Source organism: Gadus macrocephalus, chromosome 12 (assembly GCF_031168955.1).
Source record: "Gadus macrocephalus chromosome 12, ASM3116895v1".
Lineage (NCBI taxonomy): Eukaryota > Metazoa > Chordata > Actinopteri > Gadiformes > Gadidae > Gadus > Gadus macrocephalus.
The window spans coordinates 25,956,924-25,976,005 of record NC_082393.1 but is presented as its reverse complement, the minus strand read 5'-3'; the positions used below and the strand labels follow the sequence as shown (position 1 = coordinate 25,976,005).

General features: G+C 47.2%; 1 protein-coding gene across 1 annotated transcript in view; it reads left to right on the top strand.

The window, feature by feature from the left end:
* cntnap3 (contactin associated protein family member 3) overlaps positions 1 to 19,082 on the top strand; it is a 51,711-nt gene that overhangs the window by 18,824 nt on the left and 13,805 nt on the right. Inside the window, exons 6-13 of the mRNA XM_060066309.1 lie at positions 5 to 111; positions 3,284 to 3,455; positions 9,050 to 9,156; positions 12,866 to 12,985; positions 13,798 to 13,998; positions 16,117 to 16,279; positions 16,608 to 16,735; positions 18,717 to 18,887. Of these exons, the coding sequence (XP_059922292.1) occupies positions 5 to 111; positions 3,284 to 3,455; positions 9,050 to 9,156; positions 12,866 to 12,985; positions 13,798 to 13,998; positions 16,117 to 16,279; positions 16,608 to 16,735; positions 18,717 to 18,887 (1,169 nt within the window). The remainder of the gene's footprint in view (positions 1 to 4; positions 112 to 3,283; positions 3,456 to 9,049; positions 9,157 to 12,865; positions 12,986 to 13,797; positions 13,999 to 16,116; positions 16,280 to 16,607; positions 16,736 to 18,716; positions 18,888 to 19,082) is intronic.

Here is a 19,082-nt window from a genome sequence, read left to right as displayed (position 1 = left end):
TGAGCTTCAGAGCAGACGGCGTGAGGCTCGCGGTGGACGGAGCGGAGGATTCCAGGGCTTACGCCAGCGGCCCGCTCCAGCTCCCCACAGAGAGAGACCTCTTCTTTGGGGGTGAGGATCCTTTGAGCCACACATTCTGTTTCTCTCTCTGCAGGCCCGTCTCGCCTCGAGCAGGACCAATCAGCGCCAGGGGGCAGGAATTTTAGCGAGGCACGCCGCAGTCTGCAGAGTTTCAAAAACGACCGCAGCCCCCGAGGGAAAGTGTTGCAATCGACGGAACAATCAAAACGATATAGAGCCGAATAACGATGCAACATTTTCACAGAAGGCTTTCTCGGAAGAGTGGATTTGTTTGCTTAACTTCCGACCGATTTGGACCGAGTTTTTTGAACTAGAGGCTATGCACTTGTAGAAATCCTTCGCTACCATCTGTAGGGTAGGTACCTTTGCAACAAATGCAACATTATCAGTTTCATATATTTTGTATATATGAAGCAGACGTTTCAATTGATATTCAATCTCTGCAAGAAACCTAACATGGTGTAACCACAACGCCTAAGCTGGTTTTCAATTGTGAATATTTCTTAATTTAGTCAAATCAGATTCATATCCATTACTATCTGAACCCATTATTCCATGATAACCTTGAGGAAAATAAGCACTTTTAGGATACAACAAAGTGGCCTGCCTCAATGTTTAGGTGTTGGGAAATGGGCCCAATATGGAAGCATTTGAAACCCTTAATGTTGAGTTAAGGCCTCTGCTTCGGATGGCTCCTTGCGATATACGGTTCCACTCCTACCCCTGAAGGATCCGATCGCAGGTCTGCCATAACTTTCTCTTTCTCTGTCTCACTCTGGTCTCCCTACTCTCTCAGCAACCTCGTTTTGACCAATTTGACTTTCCTTCCTTCACACTTCCGTCTCCCGCTCTCTCGCTCTCTCTATCTCGTCACAAGGCATCGCTCTCCTTCTCACAACTGTATACACACACAACACGCACACAGACACACACAACACGCACACAGACACACACAACACGCACACAGACATACACACACGCACAGCGACGCAAAAACACGCAGGCACACTTTGACGCACGTAGATGTCAACGTGTTCTTTGAATCTCCTTCGCTGTGCCCTGAATTGAATTGAGCAGGGATGAGGAATATAAATAAATGAATAAAAGAAACAATGTTTGTGAGCGTTTGGCCTTGAGCCTATTGTTGCAAATGCTCATAAATCACAAGTGACCGCTTGGCACGTGTGAATGAATAATAGAATCCATGCAGGCATTATACACAGCTTGCTAAATCACGAGATGCTGAATATTATTCCCTGAGGTACGTCCAAGGATGAACCAGGAACCCAGCCTCTCTCCATGTTGTCTCCTTCTAGGGACAACAGATGTAAATTAGCCTTGTGGCTATAATCTGGCTCAATTATATATTGTGCCTGTCAAATAAACGTCAAATAAAATCGGTGCTTTCTGTACTTTGTAGGAATACTGTTGTATTCTTGTTCGCCACAAAAATTGTTTAATATCCATAATATCAATGTGTTGTATGATCTATACTTCCCAAAGTAAGCATTGATCCCTATAGTAACCTAACCCTATTTCTTTTGGATAGCCCTTAATCACAGTTACAGTCTCAAAGATGTATGTCTCATGCCTAACCTAGCCTAACCCCTCAGAGGGCCAGAAAAGCGTCCCTTAATTAGCAGCGATGAAACATGGAGAAGGAACACAGCGTGGGGCACCTCCAGGGGTGGTTAGGAGGGCAATGTCTGCCATAATTGACGCATAGTAAAAGCAGACATTTTGAATCACTTGGTTAAGAAAAATAAATATTCTTTGGTGATGGGGCTGCTGGCCGGTGAGCAGGGTTAGCAAGTCAGGGGGGGGGGGGGGGGGGGGGGGGGGGGGGTCCAGGCATCCAGTCACTGCCACCGCAACAGACCAGGCTAGCAGGCACTGCAACACGCTAAACATGAGTCGGAAGCTGGCTTAGGAAACACGTAGTGCCGCTAATCTAGTGGATCAGCAGCATCACTCAGCAAACAGCTACGGCAGCGGAGGCCCCCCGAGGCGCCCGGAGAAAGAGTAAAGAGGAAGTGCTCCAGCTTTGCTTTAATTATCTCGGCAGACTCAGCCTCCCCGAGTACAGGTGGCTGTCGCACACTACGTCAGACACGTCCTCGGCTGCTGAAAATGGCTGGTTGATTGGTTTGTGAACCATGGCTACGTTGACATGTCTAGTATACATTTGAATATGCATGCTCCTGTTGTTAATACTGCATGAATTTACATGTTTTTAATTTTATGAATTCAAAACGATTCACGGTATTTAACCAACGAACAATGTTAATCCACATTACAACTCCTCCATATTTAGTGCTTATTTAAACCCAAATCTATTGGATATCTTTGCCTTAGTCTAATGGATGTTGTGAATTGCGGGAAGTTGAATCCCCTGAGTTTGCAACACGTCAAAAGTGGAAATTAAATGTATTCATTTATATATTTCTATATATATACGGTATATATCATAGATAGAAATGCCATTGAAAATGCTTTGGAGCTCAGAGGAGCAGTTCTGTGGTTGTAAATCAACCTGGGAACCGAAGCAGCGGAGATATATGTTTCCATGGGTAAAGTCCCTCTCCCATATTTAACATACCTAACCATAACACAACACCAATCAGCGATGCTTTGTAGACAAAGAAGTGGGGGTGATTTTTTAAATCCATCATGAATGAATCCGTGCAACCGGCAGTATGATTCACAGGCGTGGAAATAGGTGGGGGAGGAATAAGCTGATGTGGATGGAATCCTGTAGCAGCAGCTGATTATGTTGGCTGTGTTGGCACGGACGGTAAGCACAGGACTCTGAGCTGCAGCGCCACGCAGATTGTCACAGTGTTGAATGTGATTACATGTGGCTGATGTTGTTCAGCGAGGAGATTAGCCGATGGGAACATTTGTACTTATCAGTGTGAACTCACCAGCGAGCGGATAATCAGCGGATGCTTGCAGGACTACGGCAATCAGCACTAATGCAATATTCTGTTCTCAGCCAATCACTTTCTGAGGTTCTTTTGTACAGTTCAGAAAAAAGTTGAAATATTCATGAAGGGGACAAATTGTGTTATTTTTTCATGGCCATCAGTAAGATAATTTATCTGGGCTGTTCTTATAATTATTTGTCTGCTATTATGTGGATTCCTATTCCCTGGTGCTGGTTGACTGGTTGACTGGTCATGTGCTCTTTTTCCTCATCCAGGCTGTCCGGCAGAGGGGGGCGGTCAAGACTGTCACAACCCCTTCACCGTCTTCCAGGGGTGCATGCGCCTCCTGACTCTGGACAACCGACCTGTGGATCTGATCAAGGTGCAGCAAAGGCTGCTGGGTAACTACAGCCACCTGCAGATCGACATGTGTGGCATCACGGACAGGTAAGCACCTTTCCATTTTTACATTTAGGGGATTTTGCTGACGTTTTTATCCAAAACGACTTAAAACCATTCGTCCATACATTCACCCACCGACGGCGGAGTCTCGCTCAGGGACCCCTCGACACTCCGCTAGGAGGAGCCGGGAATCGAACCTTCCGGTTACCAGCCGACCCGCTCTACCTCCTGAGCTACTGCCGCCATCCCCGCGTACAGAGGTGGATTTTTGCCCTGACGACATCTGAAGCTCTGGGCAGCTTGGTGGCTCACCCTGAAGTTCATCATCAGCCACGTTAGCAGGACCTGCTAGCGGCCCTGGTTGGACTCCAGCCTGCAGTCATTTGGTGCTCGTCCTCCCCGCTCGGTCTACCGACTCATCTGTACATCCTCAATCGCCTTCCTTGAAGGCCAAATAGGAAATCCTTTCAAAAGAAAGAAACGCTCAGTTGTGTTGAAACAACCTTGTCATGTGTCACAACAACAGGATGAGACGGAAAAGCGTTTTGTCGAACCCTAATCCCGTGCTCACGGAGGAGCGCGGTAGAAGAGGCGGTTATGGGATGGAGACGGGGCAAAGCGATGGATTCATTGGCTGCCGCTTCAGATTAAGGGAGTGTAGACCGTGGGGCCGTCGGAGGAAGCAAAGCGCGGCCATCTGGAGCTCTGCTGAACAGCCATTACCCCCCCCCGGTACCGCGAGCTGTGGGGTGACAAGAGGGGCACGGCGCACTGCCTCGCTGGGTCTGCACACACACAAAGCACTTGGACACGTGCATGGATGTAAATGCGTGTACAGATACACACACAAAAACACACACCACGCGTGCACAAACAAACATACATTTTTTTAATCCACACACACATTCAAATACACACACACACACACACACACACACTTTCAAATGCACACAAACATTTTCCAAACTAGCAAACACGTACATAATCATATTGAATGCAACCCAAACACACACACACACACAAACAAGAAGGTGGCCAACTCAGTATCAGAGCTCTGTCTGAGACGGAGGCTCTGTTGAAAGTAAATGGACGAATTATTACCCAGCGATGAGTCCCTCCTTCCATAATCAGCAGCAGCTCTGAGCGACACATACTAATGCCAGAACGCACAGAGTGCCTACCAATAAGACGCTGGGGTAACTCTTCAATGTGTGTGTGTGTGTGTGTGTGTGTGTGTGTGTGTGTGTGTGTGTGTGTGTGTGTGTGTGTGTGTGTGTGTGTGTGTGTGTGTGTGTGTGTGTGTGTGTGTGTGTGTGTGTGTGTGTGTGTGCTTACGTGTGTTTGTGATGGGGGAGGTATAAGATGGATGGATGCATTGTTGACGACCTCTTGGTTTTCTATAGGAGGTCGGAGCCCTGACCCACACAGAGGCCTGTCAACCCTGTGACAATTTAATAAAACAACATTCTGTGAAACACACACACACACACACACGCATATATATACATCTACACAAACGCACACACACACATATATACATCTACACACACACACACACACACACACACACACACACACACACACACACACACACACACACACACAGATATGTACATCTACACATACGCACACACTAAACCCACACACACAAATGGTAAAGGTGTAGAGGTGACCGAGTTGACCCCAGTCCTTTGTGTTTGTGCCAGCCTGACACGTCCGTGTGTCTGTCAATCAGACGGACGCTGACCCCCTCTGCAGATTGCTGCCCTTAATTGATTGGTTCTCCTCTCTTCACACACACGCACGCACACACAAACACACAGACACACACACACACACACACACACACACACACACACACACACACACCATAGGGCTGTGCCCAAGGCCAAATAACTTTTATCTGAATTTAAGGAGTCGTTTCTTTCTTTTGAGATATTGTGGGCATAGAAGGAAGGTGTCTTTGTAGGATGTATACAACATGGAGGACAATGTTTTGAAGAAAGCAGAGCAGGATTTGTCCGCAAAATCAGATCAGTTCAATGAATTGTATTATTTACTTTAAACATGTGGCACATGGTTAAAGTAAATATATAAACATGGCATGTGCACTTTTATCCTCAAGGTCAGTTTCATTTATGACATATTACATTTATCTAGTAGCCTCAATGCATATCCCTGCCTCTCCCTTCCTTCTCCCTGTCTCAACAATATTTCGACCTCCTGTCCATCCCATGCCTTTCTTCCTCTCCCTCCATACCACTGTCCCAGCGTCTTGCTCTCCTCAGGTCGTCTCTAGTAGAATAAAAGCAGCTATAGGACCGTAACCGTACTATTCGCTTGGTGCCAAAAACCGTCTCTCCCTTGGGATGGGGATGGGAGCATTGGTTCGCTGACGATGGCCTCGACTAAGATGGAAATAGAACCTTTGACAAGATTGGAAGCACGCCCAGAAATGCACCCTGACACACACCGACGTATCACATCACCTCCACGTCTTAAAGCAGGACCTTTGTTTGGTGCATCTAATCAGAGGGAGGCGGTAGGGCGGTGTACAACAGGGTAATTAATGAGATTCTTCCAACCGTTGTGCCTCTATTTATTCACTCGCCCCCGCTCCCTTCCCTCTCCCTCTCTGTCGTCGTCTTCTCCAAGACGCCAGCTCCACTAATTTACTGCAGCGACGGTCTGAGCGCTTGGAACCGACGTGCCCTGTTGACACTGCGCGCGGTGCGCACGTGTCACACACACCGGCCTCTGCTTCTGCAATGAGGTGGCCTGTGTGTGTGTGTGTGTGTGTGTGTGTGTGTGTGTGTGTGTGTGTGTGTGTGTGTGTGTGTGTGTGTGTGTGTGTGTGTGTGTGTGTGTGTGTGTGTGTGTGTGTGTGTGTGTGTGTAATTCATTGTAACTAACCCACACTGAGAGAGATTATAGGAGAGTGATAAAGATGGACAACACACACACCTCCACCATGTCTGAGAGAAGCAAACTTGGAGTGCAGGGGTTACCTCATTATTTGAACTTGGATTTTGACCAGCAAAATCCATATAAAACAACATTTTGGTTGCATAAACCAAAAAGGAACACGGGGGGTTCTTTCCTGAGCTCGCCACTTTGCTCTGACGGACAGCGGAGCAAAGTAGGAGCGAAGAAAAGCAGTTAAGGTTTGGTAGCTCTCAAATACCTACAGGTGGCCTGACCGAATCGATGGAGAGAGGAGAGTGCGCTCCAGTGAGCCCAGGTCTGTGTTTTAGTGATAATGAGGAGAACAGGAGATTAAAACACCCTGCAGCCGCTGTGGAACCCAGCCGGCTGGCCGCACCGCCGGCTGGCTGGCGCCGGGACTGCAGCACCGACTGGTGTTGGTCTGGTCGCCCCTCGCTTTGAAATGTTCGAAATGTTAGAACAATAGCTGCGTTTCCATCTAAAAGGTGATGCGAATCTTTAGAAAGTTCGCAAAAAAGTAATTTGAATTAGGTGCGTTTCCATCAAGTGGTTGGAGCGGAATAGGGTGATGACGTTACACGTTGATGTCGGCAGGGTTGCTATGGCCCCCGGTCGTTATGCGGAGAAAGACTGTCAGTCCTGTGTGATCAAAGTTCGCTACGTCACAGCTGTTTCGAAAAGTGTTTTTCCATCTCCCATTTTGCGAATTTACTCTCTTTCGCATTTCTCAAAAACCACCTCAAGCCAGCGGATAAACCTTTTTGCGAATTAGAGGATTTTTATGCGAATTTTGGTGTTTCCATCACCGTTTACTGATTCGATGCTTCAAAGTTCACATAAAACCAGGGGGATGGAAACGCACCTAATGTTAGTATTTCACAGTTATATATTGAACATGTGAGTTGCATGGGATATAGAGTCGCCCAACCAATGTTCCAATTACTGTAGACCACCCCCCCACACACACACACACACACACACACACACACACACACACACACACACACACACCCCAACCCCATAAGCCCATTGGCTAGCCAGGCTCCCTCAAGGCCCTCCCAGGGAAAAGAGATTCTCATACATCAGAAGTGGCAGCCAGGCTCCATGTGGTTGAAATTCCTTTCGGGGAACGTAAGGTGTTACCTTCAAAGCCTCCAGGGAGGCGTGATGTCTTCTGCTCGGCAGTAGAGAGAGGAGCGTGTTGGTTTGACACGTTGCGGAGAAGGGCTTAAGAAAAGGGATGTGAACCCTGCAGGTTGGTGCCATTGGCTCTCCTCAAGAACACTGCTTCTGTGAACCCAAGCAGGTGAGCAACATGTTTAAAAGGAGCGGTACTGCATACCCACCAGACGCTGCTTTCTCTGGACGGCCGTGGCCGTTAAAACGGCACTGTTGGTTCAGAGGCGAGCGTTTGTTGAACACAGTGTTGTGAAAGCGCAAAAACTGCCCCAGCTTATTTTAAGAATTGAAATGAAATATGGATCTGCTGCAAGGTTGTCCTCACACGCACTCTGACCATTAAGCGAGTTGGAGGGGGGGCATGCGATTTTACAGCTAGGAAAACGAAAGTGGACACATACTAGGCTCAGTAATTATTACGCTGAGAGTGATAAGAAATGTGATGGCATCATCCTGGACATGGGGTTCTGTTATGTCGGTCGAGATTATAGTTTATATGTTGTAGTTTAAATTAAAGCAGCACCGAACCACAGAACCCCAGGTTCTCTTGGTTTGCTGCAGTTCAGATATAAGTAATGATGCAATCTAGCATCATAGCAGGGAAGCTAGTCCAGTGATAAATGATCCAAATGAGAAAATGTGAACTTTCAGCTGGTCAGCGCTAACAGTGCACACATTGAACAGTAAAGGAAATTGCACACGGTTGTTCAGTTCATGTCGCCACACACCAACCGGGTTCGTTGTACTCGGTCAGTTCAGAGTGCGGCTGGATCTGGTGTAACGTCTGGTTGGCTACTGGGTCAGCCTGGGGTGGCAAACCTAGAGGAAATCCATTGTGGTTTTGACGCCGGTCAGCAGTGCGTATAACGTCGTACAGGGCTGTGAAGGCCTCTCGTTGGAGGATGGTTGGTTGGTGAATGAGAGAAGACACATTGGGAAGTCTGCATAAGAACTGATCCCATGATCCCACTCACACCTTTTTCATGGTCGTAGAGGGAACCATCACACCCTGAGTGTAAATATAATATACAAATATAGAGGTAAAGAAATGCGTTCCACTCGGTCTTTGGAGTAAACCAAATGTGTGATCGGATACACCAAAAGAGGAGTTACAAATTCGCAATTGTCCCATTACCTCTGTGTGGAAATCAACACTGGACCGTCCGCTCTCGCCAGGTGTCCTCTGCTTGGGGATCAGGGAGAGGTTTGTTTGCTCCTGTGCCTTGTATGCACTCCACCAGTCTCCCCTACACAGCTGTTCTGAGCACGCTCCCAAAGGTCGCTTATCTTCACAACAATATCATTGAAAAGTGTCTCTCCCTCTCTCTCTCTCTCTCTCTCTCTCCCCCTCCCCCTCCCTCTCTCCCTCTCTCTCCCCCCTCCCCCTCTCCCTTTCCCTTTCCCTCTCCCTCTCCCTCTCTCTCTCTCTCTCTCTCTCTCTCTCTCTCTCTCTCTCTCTCTCCCTCTCTCTCTCTCCCTCTCCCTCCCTCCCCCTCTCTCTCTCTCCCTCTCAGGTGTTCCCCCAGTCACTGTGAGCATGGCGGCAGGTGCACCCAGTCCTGGAGCTCGTTCCACTGTAACTGTTCCTCCACCGGGTACAGCGGAGCCACCTGCCACAGCTGTGCGTAAGCCGGCCACCTCTGCTCATGCTGTGTGTGTGTTTGTGTCCGTGTGTGTTTGTGTGTGTGTGTGTGTGTGTGTGTGTGTGTGTGTGTGTGTGTGTGTGTGTCTTTGTGCAATGGTTTGTCACGTCTTGTTTTACTAGGTTGGCCAAAGTAGGGCACTTACTTTTGCAGGCCTGGCATGAATTGTGAGCGGTATAGCTAGAGATCCCCAGTGCGTTTCCAGCTATCGATTGTTAGAACTCAGCAATGTTCCTGTTGTGTACAGAGTTGGCATTGACTTTCATCATAAGGCTACAGTGACTGGACCTCTCCTTTTCTTGTCTTTCAAAGCCCCTTAAGATCATTGTGTTCTTCGTTGTAATAACCAGACTGGAGGTACGCTATCGCCCTCTGCTTCTCATTGCATCTGAAGACAGTGCCGATTACACGTGTAGCACTACTGACGTAATGGCCATTACTTTCTCTTCAGACCGATGAGAGCAACACTTTTCCGAGCGTCTCTACCAATTCGCCCGCACTCTGTGGGCTCACCCAGGCAGGGCAGCGAGCAACCCTGGTCATACTGGCATAATCCGGTTCCAGCCTTTGAATCGTCCTGATACCCCAATCAGTTCCAATTAATCAATGGGTCAGTCTTACTTTCTTTCTTTCCTTGTAGCAGAGATTGGTCCCTAGGTACAGGAACGTTCCTTCACCCTGGAGACATTAGCTTTGTTCCAAATCGTTCCCCATCACGGATATAGTGGACTATATAGGGTGCTCGCCACTTTGTAGTGGTGTTCGAATTCTCCGTGGTTAATTTCATGCACTATATAGTGCACTTAAAATACCCACAATTTGAGTGTACATACGATGTTCCTTACATGTTACTCCCATATACCACAATGCAATGCAGTCGTGTTTTTCCGGAGGAGAAGAAGAAGCTGAATAACCGCGGAAACAAATACATTTAATGATGTAGTCTCCGGCTTTCGTTTAGAAATGTCAACAATTTATTTGGGATTTAACATAGAAAATGTAACATTAAAAAATGAATTGAAAAAACCTTGATCAAGGAAATGTAACATTCAACATCAATACAACCTCCAGCTTTCCTCTCGAGTGCCCGGTTTGTGTACATGATGTGGGCGCGTCTGTCTGCGTCACAAATACCCGGCGCATATACTGACGCAAGTGACGTTTAGAAATGTTCAGCGTAGTGTCCGAATTCTGGTTTGTTCGTTCCCTATATTGTGCACTATATCATGAACAGTATATAGGGAATAGTGGGTGAGTGTATAGGGAACGACTTCCAACACAGCTATTCTCCCTGCCTAGGTAGTGCCTCGGCCTAAAAGCAATCAGTCAATCAGGAGAGTGGTGACAGCTGTGCCTTATCCCGGGTACAGTCAGCTGGGAATGACAATATACTGTCTCTCAATTACCTCCAGAAGTCTCTCAAAGTCTGTGGTGGTTTCTCTGTCCCGGGGGGTGAAGACTCTGCCCACTCTGTGGAGAGAGCTTTGACACAAGAGAACCTCCGCACCCCACTACACACAACGGACTACACTACACACACTATAGACACTAGAGCTGTTTATATTTTTATCTCAAGCTAATCATAACAGCTTCGAGCATTCATAAGGAGCAAAACATTATATTTTGGCGGGGATAATGGAACTAAACATGCCCTTTATTCTAGATATCATGCAAACAACAACAACAGAGGAATGAAACATTTGTGTCATCTTACTTTATTTGTAAGATGACACATAGCTTTAAGGAGCTAAACACTTTGCATGAACCTATATATACATACGGTCACAGGGATGGAGCTGTCATCCTAGACCTCAGAGACCATTCTTACATTCACATTCTGTTTCTCTCTGTCGAGCCAAGAGCCTGAAAGTCTCTGAAAGTCTCTGTTGTTCTTTGACTTCCATCCAGATTTGACGAGAACGAAGTGTCACTTAGTTATTTGCTTAAATGTCTAAATGTTATTCAATCTGAAAAATTTAAATAACTTTAAATAAAATTTAAATAACTATCAGTCTGCCCCTCCATGGCCAGACTGATATTCATCAAGAAGTTGAATATCTGTATGGTTTCGCTTTCAAAGCTCTTTCTCAGGGACACCTTGTCCTTCATCTCGCAGACACTGAGATTTGAACCCGTTTCCCTCTGTTTGCCACATGACCTGCTCTACATCTTGAGCTAAGGCTGTATGAAACTAAACCCACGAGAACAAATCCTTACTGTTCTTCCCGTTTGATACACATCTTTCCCTATGTCTGGTTCTGAAAGTTTGAACTTCGATTTTTTTCGTCACCTCTCTGCCACAGACTTTAGACGTAGACCAAGCAAGAGAGTGAGAAGAAAGTGACAACAGCTACTGAAGGGTGAGGGCACAAAGAGAGAGAGAGGAAACTAGAATCAAGAAAGGAGTGGCTTGTCCAGGGAGGTAGACGAAGGCCAGACTGCTGGCTTCCCTTACAGTTGTTTTCACATCTATAACTATCTATAGGAGACTATAAGAGAAGCACTGGACGAAGAATTATCTATTCTGATTGCATCAAACACAAAGGGGGGCTGGTGATGGAGGAGGAGTGATGTTGCAGGGGCCTCATTGCAGAGTATCATTGATTCGGGGTGTCCTCGCTCCAGTGGCGACGGTGTCTCTTGGGCTCACCGCCAACTGATTCTAATCCAATCTGCGTAGAACAAGAAACCTCCACCAGCACAACACACAACAAACATCACAACGATACACTCTAACACCAATCCCCTTGCTACTTTAATTTACTCTTACATTTGAAACAAAGTTTGGGTCATGGTAATGATTAAAGAAAACTATACTGATCGATTTGTCATGAGGCTGTTTAACAATGTGCACCAATCCACCAATAAGGAGGAGTGTGTGTGTGTGTGTGTGTGTGTGTGTGTGTGTGTGTGTGTGTGTGTGTGTGTGTGTGTGTGTGTGTGTGTGTGTGTGTGTGTGTGTGTGTGTGTGTGTGTGTGTGTGTGTGTGTGTGTGTGTGTGTGTGTGCGCGCGCTGTGGTTCCCTGGCTCCGTGTGTGGCACCCCTTCCCCCAGTGAACACAAAAGGTCAAAGGTCTGGTTAAACCTAAGTGGCAGAAACGTAACAAGCCCTGGACTCTGCCAAGCAGAGCGAGCAAAGACAAAGGTTTAGGCGCCGCCTACACAGAGAAACCTCCCGTAAAGTTCCCGTACAGCGGCCGGTGAAACGCCATAAAAGCAGAAAAACACTGTATTACACGTATCCCCTCGAAGCTTCCCTTCGAGGAGTTAAACCAACCAAACGTCAGGGTGGGGGGCTAATAGCCCCCCACCCTGACGTTTGGTTGGTTTAACTCCTCGAAGCTTCACCACGAGGAGTTAAACCAACCAGGCTGCTCCCGGGCGGCTCCTGCCTGGAGCGGTTGGTGAACGTCCTCGATCAGCTGGAGATCCTCCAGAGGCCGCTTCGTGGTCGTCGGGCTACGCTGCCTCCTCTCGGCTGAGGCCCGCCACACACAGCCATCACATTCTGCAGGAGACTGACAGCAGCTCACAGCGAGCCCTGAGTCTGCCTGCGTTCCTCCCGCCAGGCGCGGGTGTTTCCCCTGGAGCCGTAGTACTAAACAGACGTATTGTTAGGATGTCTCAGTGATTACTGTCTGCAACAATAGGAGACCAATCCTCCGATTCCTTCCCCCCCCCTCCCAGCCATATATGGGCAGTCATGTGAAGCGTACCGACACCAGGGCAACAGATCTGGACATTATCACGTAGACATCGACGGCAGTGGACCCATTAAACCCCAGCTCATCTACTGCAACATGACAGGTAACGCACGCACGCACGCACACACACACACACACACATATACACATACACCTACACCTACACACACCGACACACACACGCACACACACACACACACACACACACACACACACACACACACACACACACACACACACACACACACACACACACACACACACACACACACACACACACACACACCGACACACACACACACACACACACACACACACACACACACACACACACACACACCGACACACACACACACACACACACACACACACACACCGACACACACACACACACACACACACACACACACACACACACACACACACACACACACACACACACACACACACACACACACACACACACACACACACACACACACACACACACACACAAAGCAAAGCAAAACTTTATAAAACCTTAGGGGAAGCAATTTCTGGTAGAGCCGGTATAAATTGAGTGGGTGTCTTTAACTTCTTGGCTATCACATTTGATTAAATCTGACTATGCTTCTTTATTTGCATGTTAACTCACACGTGTACACATATACACACTCAAGCACACACACACAGAAGTTCAACTTCATACAAGGAAGACATTTTTTTATTCCATTTCTTAATAGGAAGTCTTTGACATCCTGACTTAATATTAATTCTGACCCTGCTAATATATTTGCACGTGTTGTTAAACCTGTACACATACACGTGCACAACCAAACAAACACACAAATTGTATTCACCCTTAAGTGGCGAACTCTATTTGTCACTCAGGATGTTTACTTTCCTCTGTCACTTCCTGTTGTTGTTGTTGAGCAGAGGACCAGACGTGGATGGTTCTGAAGCACAACAACACGGAGCTCACCCCCCTCCGGCCGCCCCCATCGGGGGGGCCGCATCACGCCTCCTTCGACTACGCCTCCGAAGAGGAGCAGCTGACCGCCATCATCGGCCAATCAGAGCACTGTGAGCAGGAACTGTCCTACTACTGCAGGATGTCCCGCCTCCTCAACACACCGGGTAAGACCGGTTGAGGGGATGATGTCAATCGGTCATCATTTGTGTGGAAGGGTATTTTACTGGCGTCTTAAGGGACAATTTAAGGGACAGCAAACTCGTCGGCGGTCACGGTGAGGCGTCTCGCTCAGGGACAACTCGACACTGGGAGGAGCTGGGGATCGAACCAGCAACCTTCAGGTCACCCGCGAACCCGCTCTACCTCCTGAGCCACATGGCGTCCAGGCAATTCTGGGCGGCACAATCGCATTAAATTATAACGATGAGAAACGGCTCTAATACAATTAAACAAAAAAAATCGAAAAGAATCCCAGCATCTGTATCGTGCCCATAATGGCGAACGCAAGCTGCGTCCGCGGCATCCAGCGTGTTTGAAGCCCACACACTCGCATCACACATTACCAACGTGTGCTGTTGGTCAAAGCAGCCCTTCCTCCAGAGCTGAATCCACTGAGCCGACATCTACTGAACTACTCTGAGCTCTGAGCTGCAGGAGGTCAGGGATCGTGCTGTCAGGGCCTCAGCGTCACTGAGAACATCACAATAGGTTTATGGCAAAACCTCTGAAGGGAGGCTCGTATACGAACCTGAACCACAGCAAATAAAATCGGAGAAGCTTCTTTATATAACCGTCCAACAAGGGGAGCAAGTGGGGAGTGATAAATTATATTGCTGCAAAAAATAAGCAAATTGAAAATACAATGTAATATTTATTTTTAGTCCTGGTGCATTCTGGGTAGACAGCTGTTCCTTTTTAGGAGGTCATCATCTGCCCTTCTTCACAGAAACCTCTGAGAAAGACGAAACAAAGAGTGGATGCCTTTCAGGAACAAACAAACACAAGGAAACTGATGTTCACTTCTGAATGACCTGTGTGACTTGTCTGCTACTGGGGTAAAATCCTCCTTATCATGAGAGCTTGCCTCATTTATTGTAATCATTCAGGGCAAAGTGTGGCAAAGCAAATATTGAGTCACACTACAAGACTCAATCACGTCTTTTTCACACTTTCATGGAAGGCTTATCTTTGAGGAGCTCAAAAAGTAGCACAAAACCACTTGATGAAGTGAGCAGTGAAGGATGATGGCACAACAAAGCACTTGCCTTTGCAATGTCTGTGTTGTCAACCTAGACTCTTTCGTCGCCGCTTGAAAAACATATTTTGCCTCAGTTGCCACACTCCCTGTGGTGCTCAGACTCTAAGAAGAGTCTGAGCACAGTGTTCCATCCAAACAGTGGGGAAACAATTCTCTGCTGCTCTAGTTCACGTACAAAATCTTGTTTTTTCAACAATAACGAATCTTCTATGATCTTGAACATAATCTATGCTATTTTGTCCCTTTGTTTTGCCCGTCAAGTTTGTTAACGTTCTGCTCTGAACACGCAGCGCGATATTTGATTGACAGCCCTCCTCAGCCCCCCTCTCATTCATTCTGAATTGTAGTCAATAGACCTCTGAAGAATAAGTCCCGCCTCCGAGGATTCGGTTCGCTCAAATGTCTATGGGTAATAACATGGGGTTTAGAATGACCGTAGGCCTACCTAACAAACTCTGTAGGGGGCGAAGAAGTAAAAGCTGCTCACGTTTGGAACTACACACTTTTCCCATCTAGATTCCACTCAGGTTTTGGATTGTCGGCGCCGTTAAAGTAGTTAACTATTATGAAGAAGCATCAATGGCACCGACAATCTTCAGAATGAATGAGAGGAGGGCTGAGGAGGGTTGTCAATCAGGTTAGGCGCGAAGGACTGTTTTGTGCGACCGAAGTTATCTCCCCCCCTCTCGCTTGCAACGAGGTCATGCTCTCGAGGAACTGTTTTCCTCGCTCGGGGAGCAGCGCTCTGAGCGCGCTCACTCAGCCCCAACAACTTGCGGGGGGTGGTTTGAAAGCTTCCTGGTCAGGACAGCACCACATCCGTGAGGCTAGACAGTAAGCGGGAGGCCCTTTCCATTTCTTGTGCCGTCTTTAAGAAGTACCACTAGAGAAAATGTTCTCTTGACATGAGCTTTGGATACTGGTGGGCCTCCCCACCAACTCGGTCCCCGCGTGGGGCTATTGACCAGTACCCTAGGCGGCCAGCGGTCCCCTAACACGGCCTGTGTCTGCCTCTGGGTCCCAGAGGGCCCGGCCTCCAGCTGGTGGGTCGGGGGTCCGTCTCCAGGGGCGACGCAGACCCACTGGGGGGGCGCCGTGCCGGGCAGCCAGCAGTGCGCCTGCGGCCTGCAGGAGAACTGCCTCCACCCCCGGCACCTCTGCAACTGTGACGCTGACCAGCCACAATGGTAACACGCACGCACGCACACACACACACACAGACAAACACACAGACACAGACACACACACATGCACGCATGCACACGCACGCACGCACACGCACACACGGACAAACACACAGACACAGACACACAGACACACACATGCACATGCACACGCACGCGGACAAACAGACGCGCGCGCACACGCACGCACGCACGCACGCGCACACAGCTTATAACACATGGCAAAGTACCTGCTTTTACTGTGCCATGTTTGAGTGGCATGGACTGTAGTTTAGTAGTAACGAGTGTCCATACATGCACCCGCCTCCTTCTTCCCCACTTCCTTGTTCAGGGCAAACGACTCGGGGCTGCTGACCAATAAGGAGACGCTACCCCTCCGATCTCTGGTGCTGGGGGACATCCAGAGGCCTGGCTCTGAGGCCGCCTATAGGGTCGGGCCCCTACGTTGTCACGGTGACAGTAAGTCATATCTTGTAGAGTTGTGGAATGGGCGGAGGTTATGGTTTGGAAGGCCATTTGTCTTAGTCATTTGTGGTCAGGTGTTTTTTTCTTTTCAAGAATGAATAAATTACGTAACAAATAAGCAAGGGGTGCTCCTCGATTCATGTCATTTTGATATTAGATTATAGGGGATAACACGTATTATAAGTGTTATTTTTCAAGTGCTGTAAAATAAATAAATATAGATATTTGTGTCTACTGGTTATAAAAATCTAATGTTTGTACACAACAAGCAATGATTAAAGTAAAAAGTTATGATGGTTATAAGCAGCTATATTTAAATAGCTTCAAAATAATGCATTGTGTGTATGATGCATTTCCAAACATTTATTATTTGTAATTATAGGCTTTGTTTCCCCAAGTAAATCATTAAAGAGATTCTTAGCAGGATCAATCAAGCTTAATGAAAGAGCCTAGCGAGTTCTGCTTCAGTTATAAGCTAATTTGCAGAACAGTTGGTCCATTTGTACGTTGTATTATTAATACTGAAGTCAGCATCAATGAATGTTGTGTCTACATTCTAAATAAAGAGACACAGAAGACATTCTGACTGTGCTTTTGCAAAGTAGTTGGAACGTCTTATGTTGAACGCTACGCACCAGGCACTGCATGCATGTATAAATATATATATATATATATATATATATATATATATATATATAGTATATATTTATATACATATAGGGATGAAAAGGTAAGTTTGATTGTATTTAACCGTACGGTACAGAGTCCACGGTGCATGTATCGGTTTGCACTTAGAACCAAAAAGTAGGCTATGTTAATCAGTTAATGTAGAGTATAAATAAATAAACAAAATAATATAAACCACTGGCATCAATACAAGAAGTTAAATTGGAATATCCACAGTGAAGCGATGCTGGCAGTCTATGAGTTGCAGTCGAGGTGTCTTCTCTGGATATCCGGGTGGAGGACATAGAGTCCCTAGGTCTGTGTTCAGTGTTCTCTAGCATGTCAACAAAAACACACACAATCAGCTAAACATTCTGGCTGGTTGAAAGTAATTTATACGTGGAAGCGAACTCCCTTCGCAGCGAACTGCCGTGATTCATGGCGCATGGCCAACACCTACCAGAAATTGCTGCACTGCTTTCTCCATAGGAGTACAATGGAGGGGTCCATGGACTATCCAAACGCATCTCAATAAACACATTGAGGAGACAATGCGACGAGGCAGGCAGAGGAGAACAAATTAAACGGCTGACAAACAGCAACAAATTCTCCTCGCTGCCTTCGGCAGCAATATGCAGCTGATTCTGGCAGCGGGTCGAATGAAATCCCTGAAACAATAGCAGCAGATGCGAGAGCCTTCTCTGTGCTAGAGACTGTGTGTAAGTGCTTGACCTGCCGTGCACTATTACTGCCCGCACACATTCACCCAGACAGTTATACCTGCCTCACACAACAAAACAAAAGAACAAGGACACAATGTCTTGCCCTCGCTACAGACTGCTGGCCATCTAGAGCTTCAGAGAGATACCTTACTGCGAATTTAATTACGGCAGACTGGAAGACAAGAAGCCGGTTGATTTTACACTGATGGATTGTCGCAAGTGATCCTATTTTGCCTCAGGCACTGCAGTGTGACATACTTTAACCATATGCTGCTGATGCAGTCTTTGTTGAAGTTGTATTTGAATGACTATTCAATAGGTTATGTTTTATAGCCGGCACTACTGTTGTTGGGCATAGTTTCGATGGGCGGCTGGAAGCAAAGCTATCCATGTTGTCACCTTAAAATCGAAACACAAATAAACAATGTTGAAGCACTTATTTTGTGGATCGAACCCTTACCACACCTTACCGACACAGACACATACCTAAACGACCCGTGAGTTTGTGACGGGTATCATCCCGAATATGTAAAGATAAATCAGCACTATGGCGCTACAAACTACGGATGTGTCTCTTTGTTTGCCAGAGAGCTACTGGAACGCGGCGTCCTTCGACACAGAGACTTCCTACCTCCACTTCCCCGCCTTCCACGCCGAGCTGAGCGCCGAAATCTCCTTCCTGTTCAAGACCACCGCTTCCTCCGGAGTCTTCCTGGAGAACCTGGGGATCAAGGACTTCATCCGCATTGAGCTCAGCTGTAAGGTTAACCTCCCCCCAGACCCTAACCCTAACCCCCTCCTCCCGGGCCACACACATCACCTGTACCTGTACCATCGATGGATGTACGCTTTCACTATTAGGAAAAGTAGAGGAGAAAACAACAACCTGAATGCTCATTTTGAGATTTCTCAGTTGTGAATCCATTTTGGTAAGAAAGGCACTAAAGGTGGAC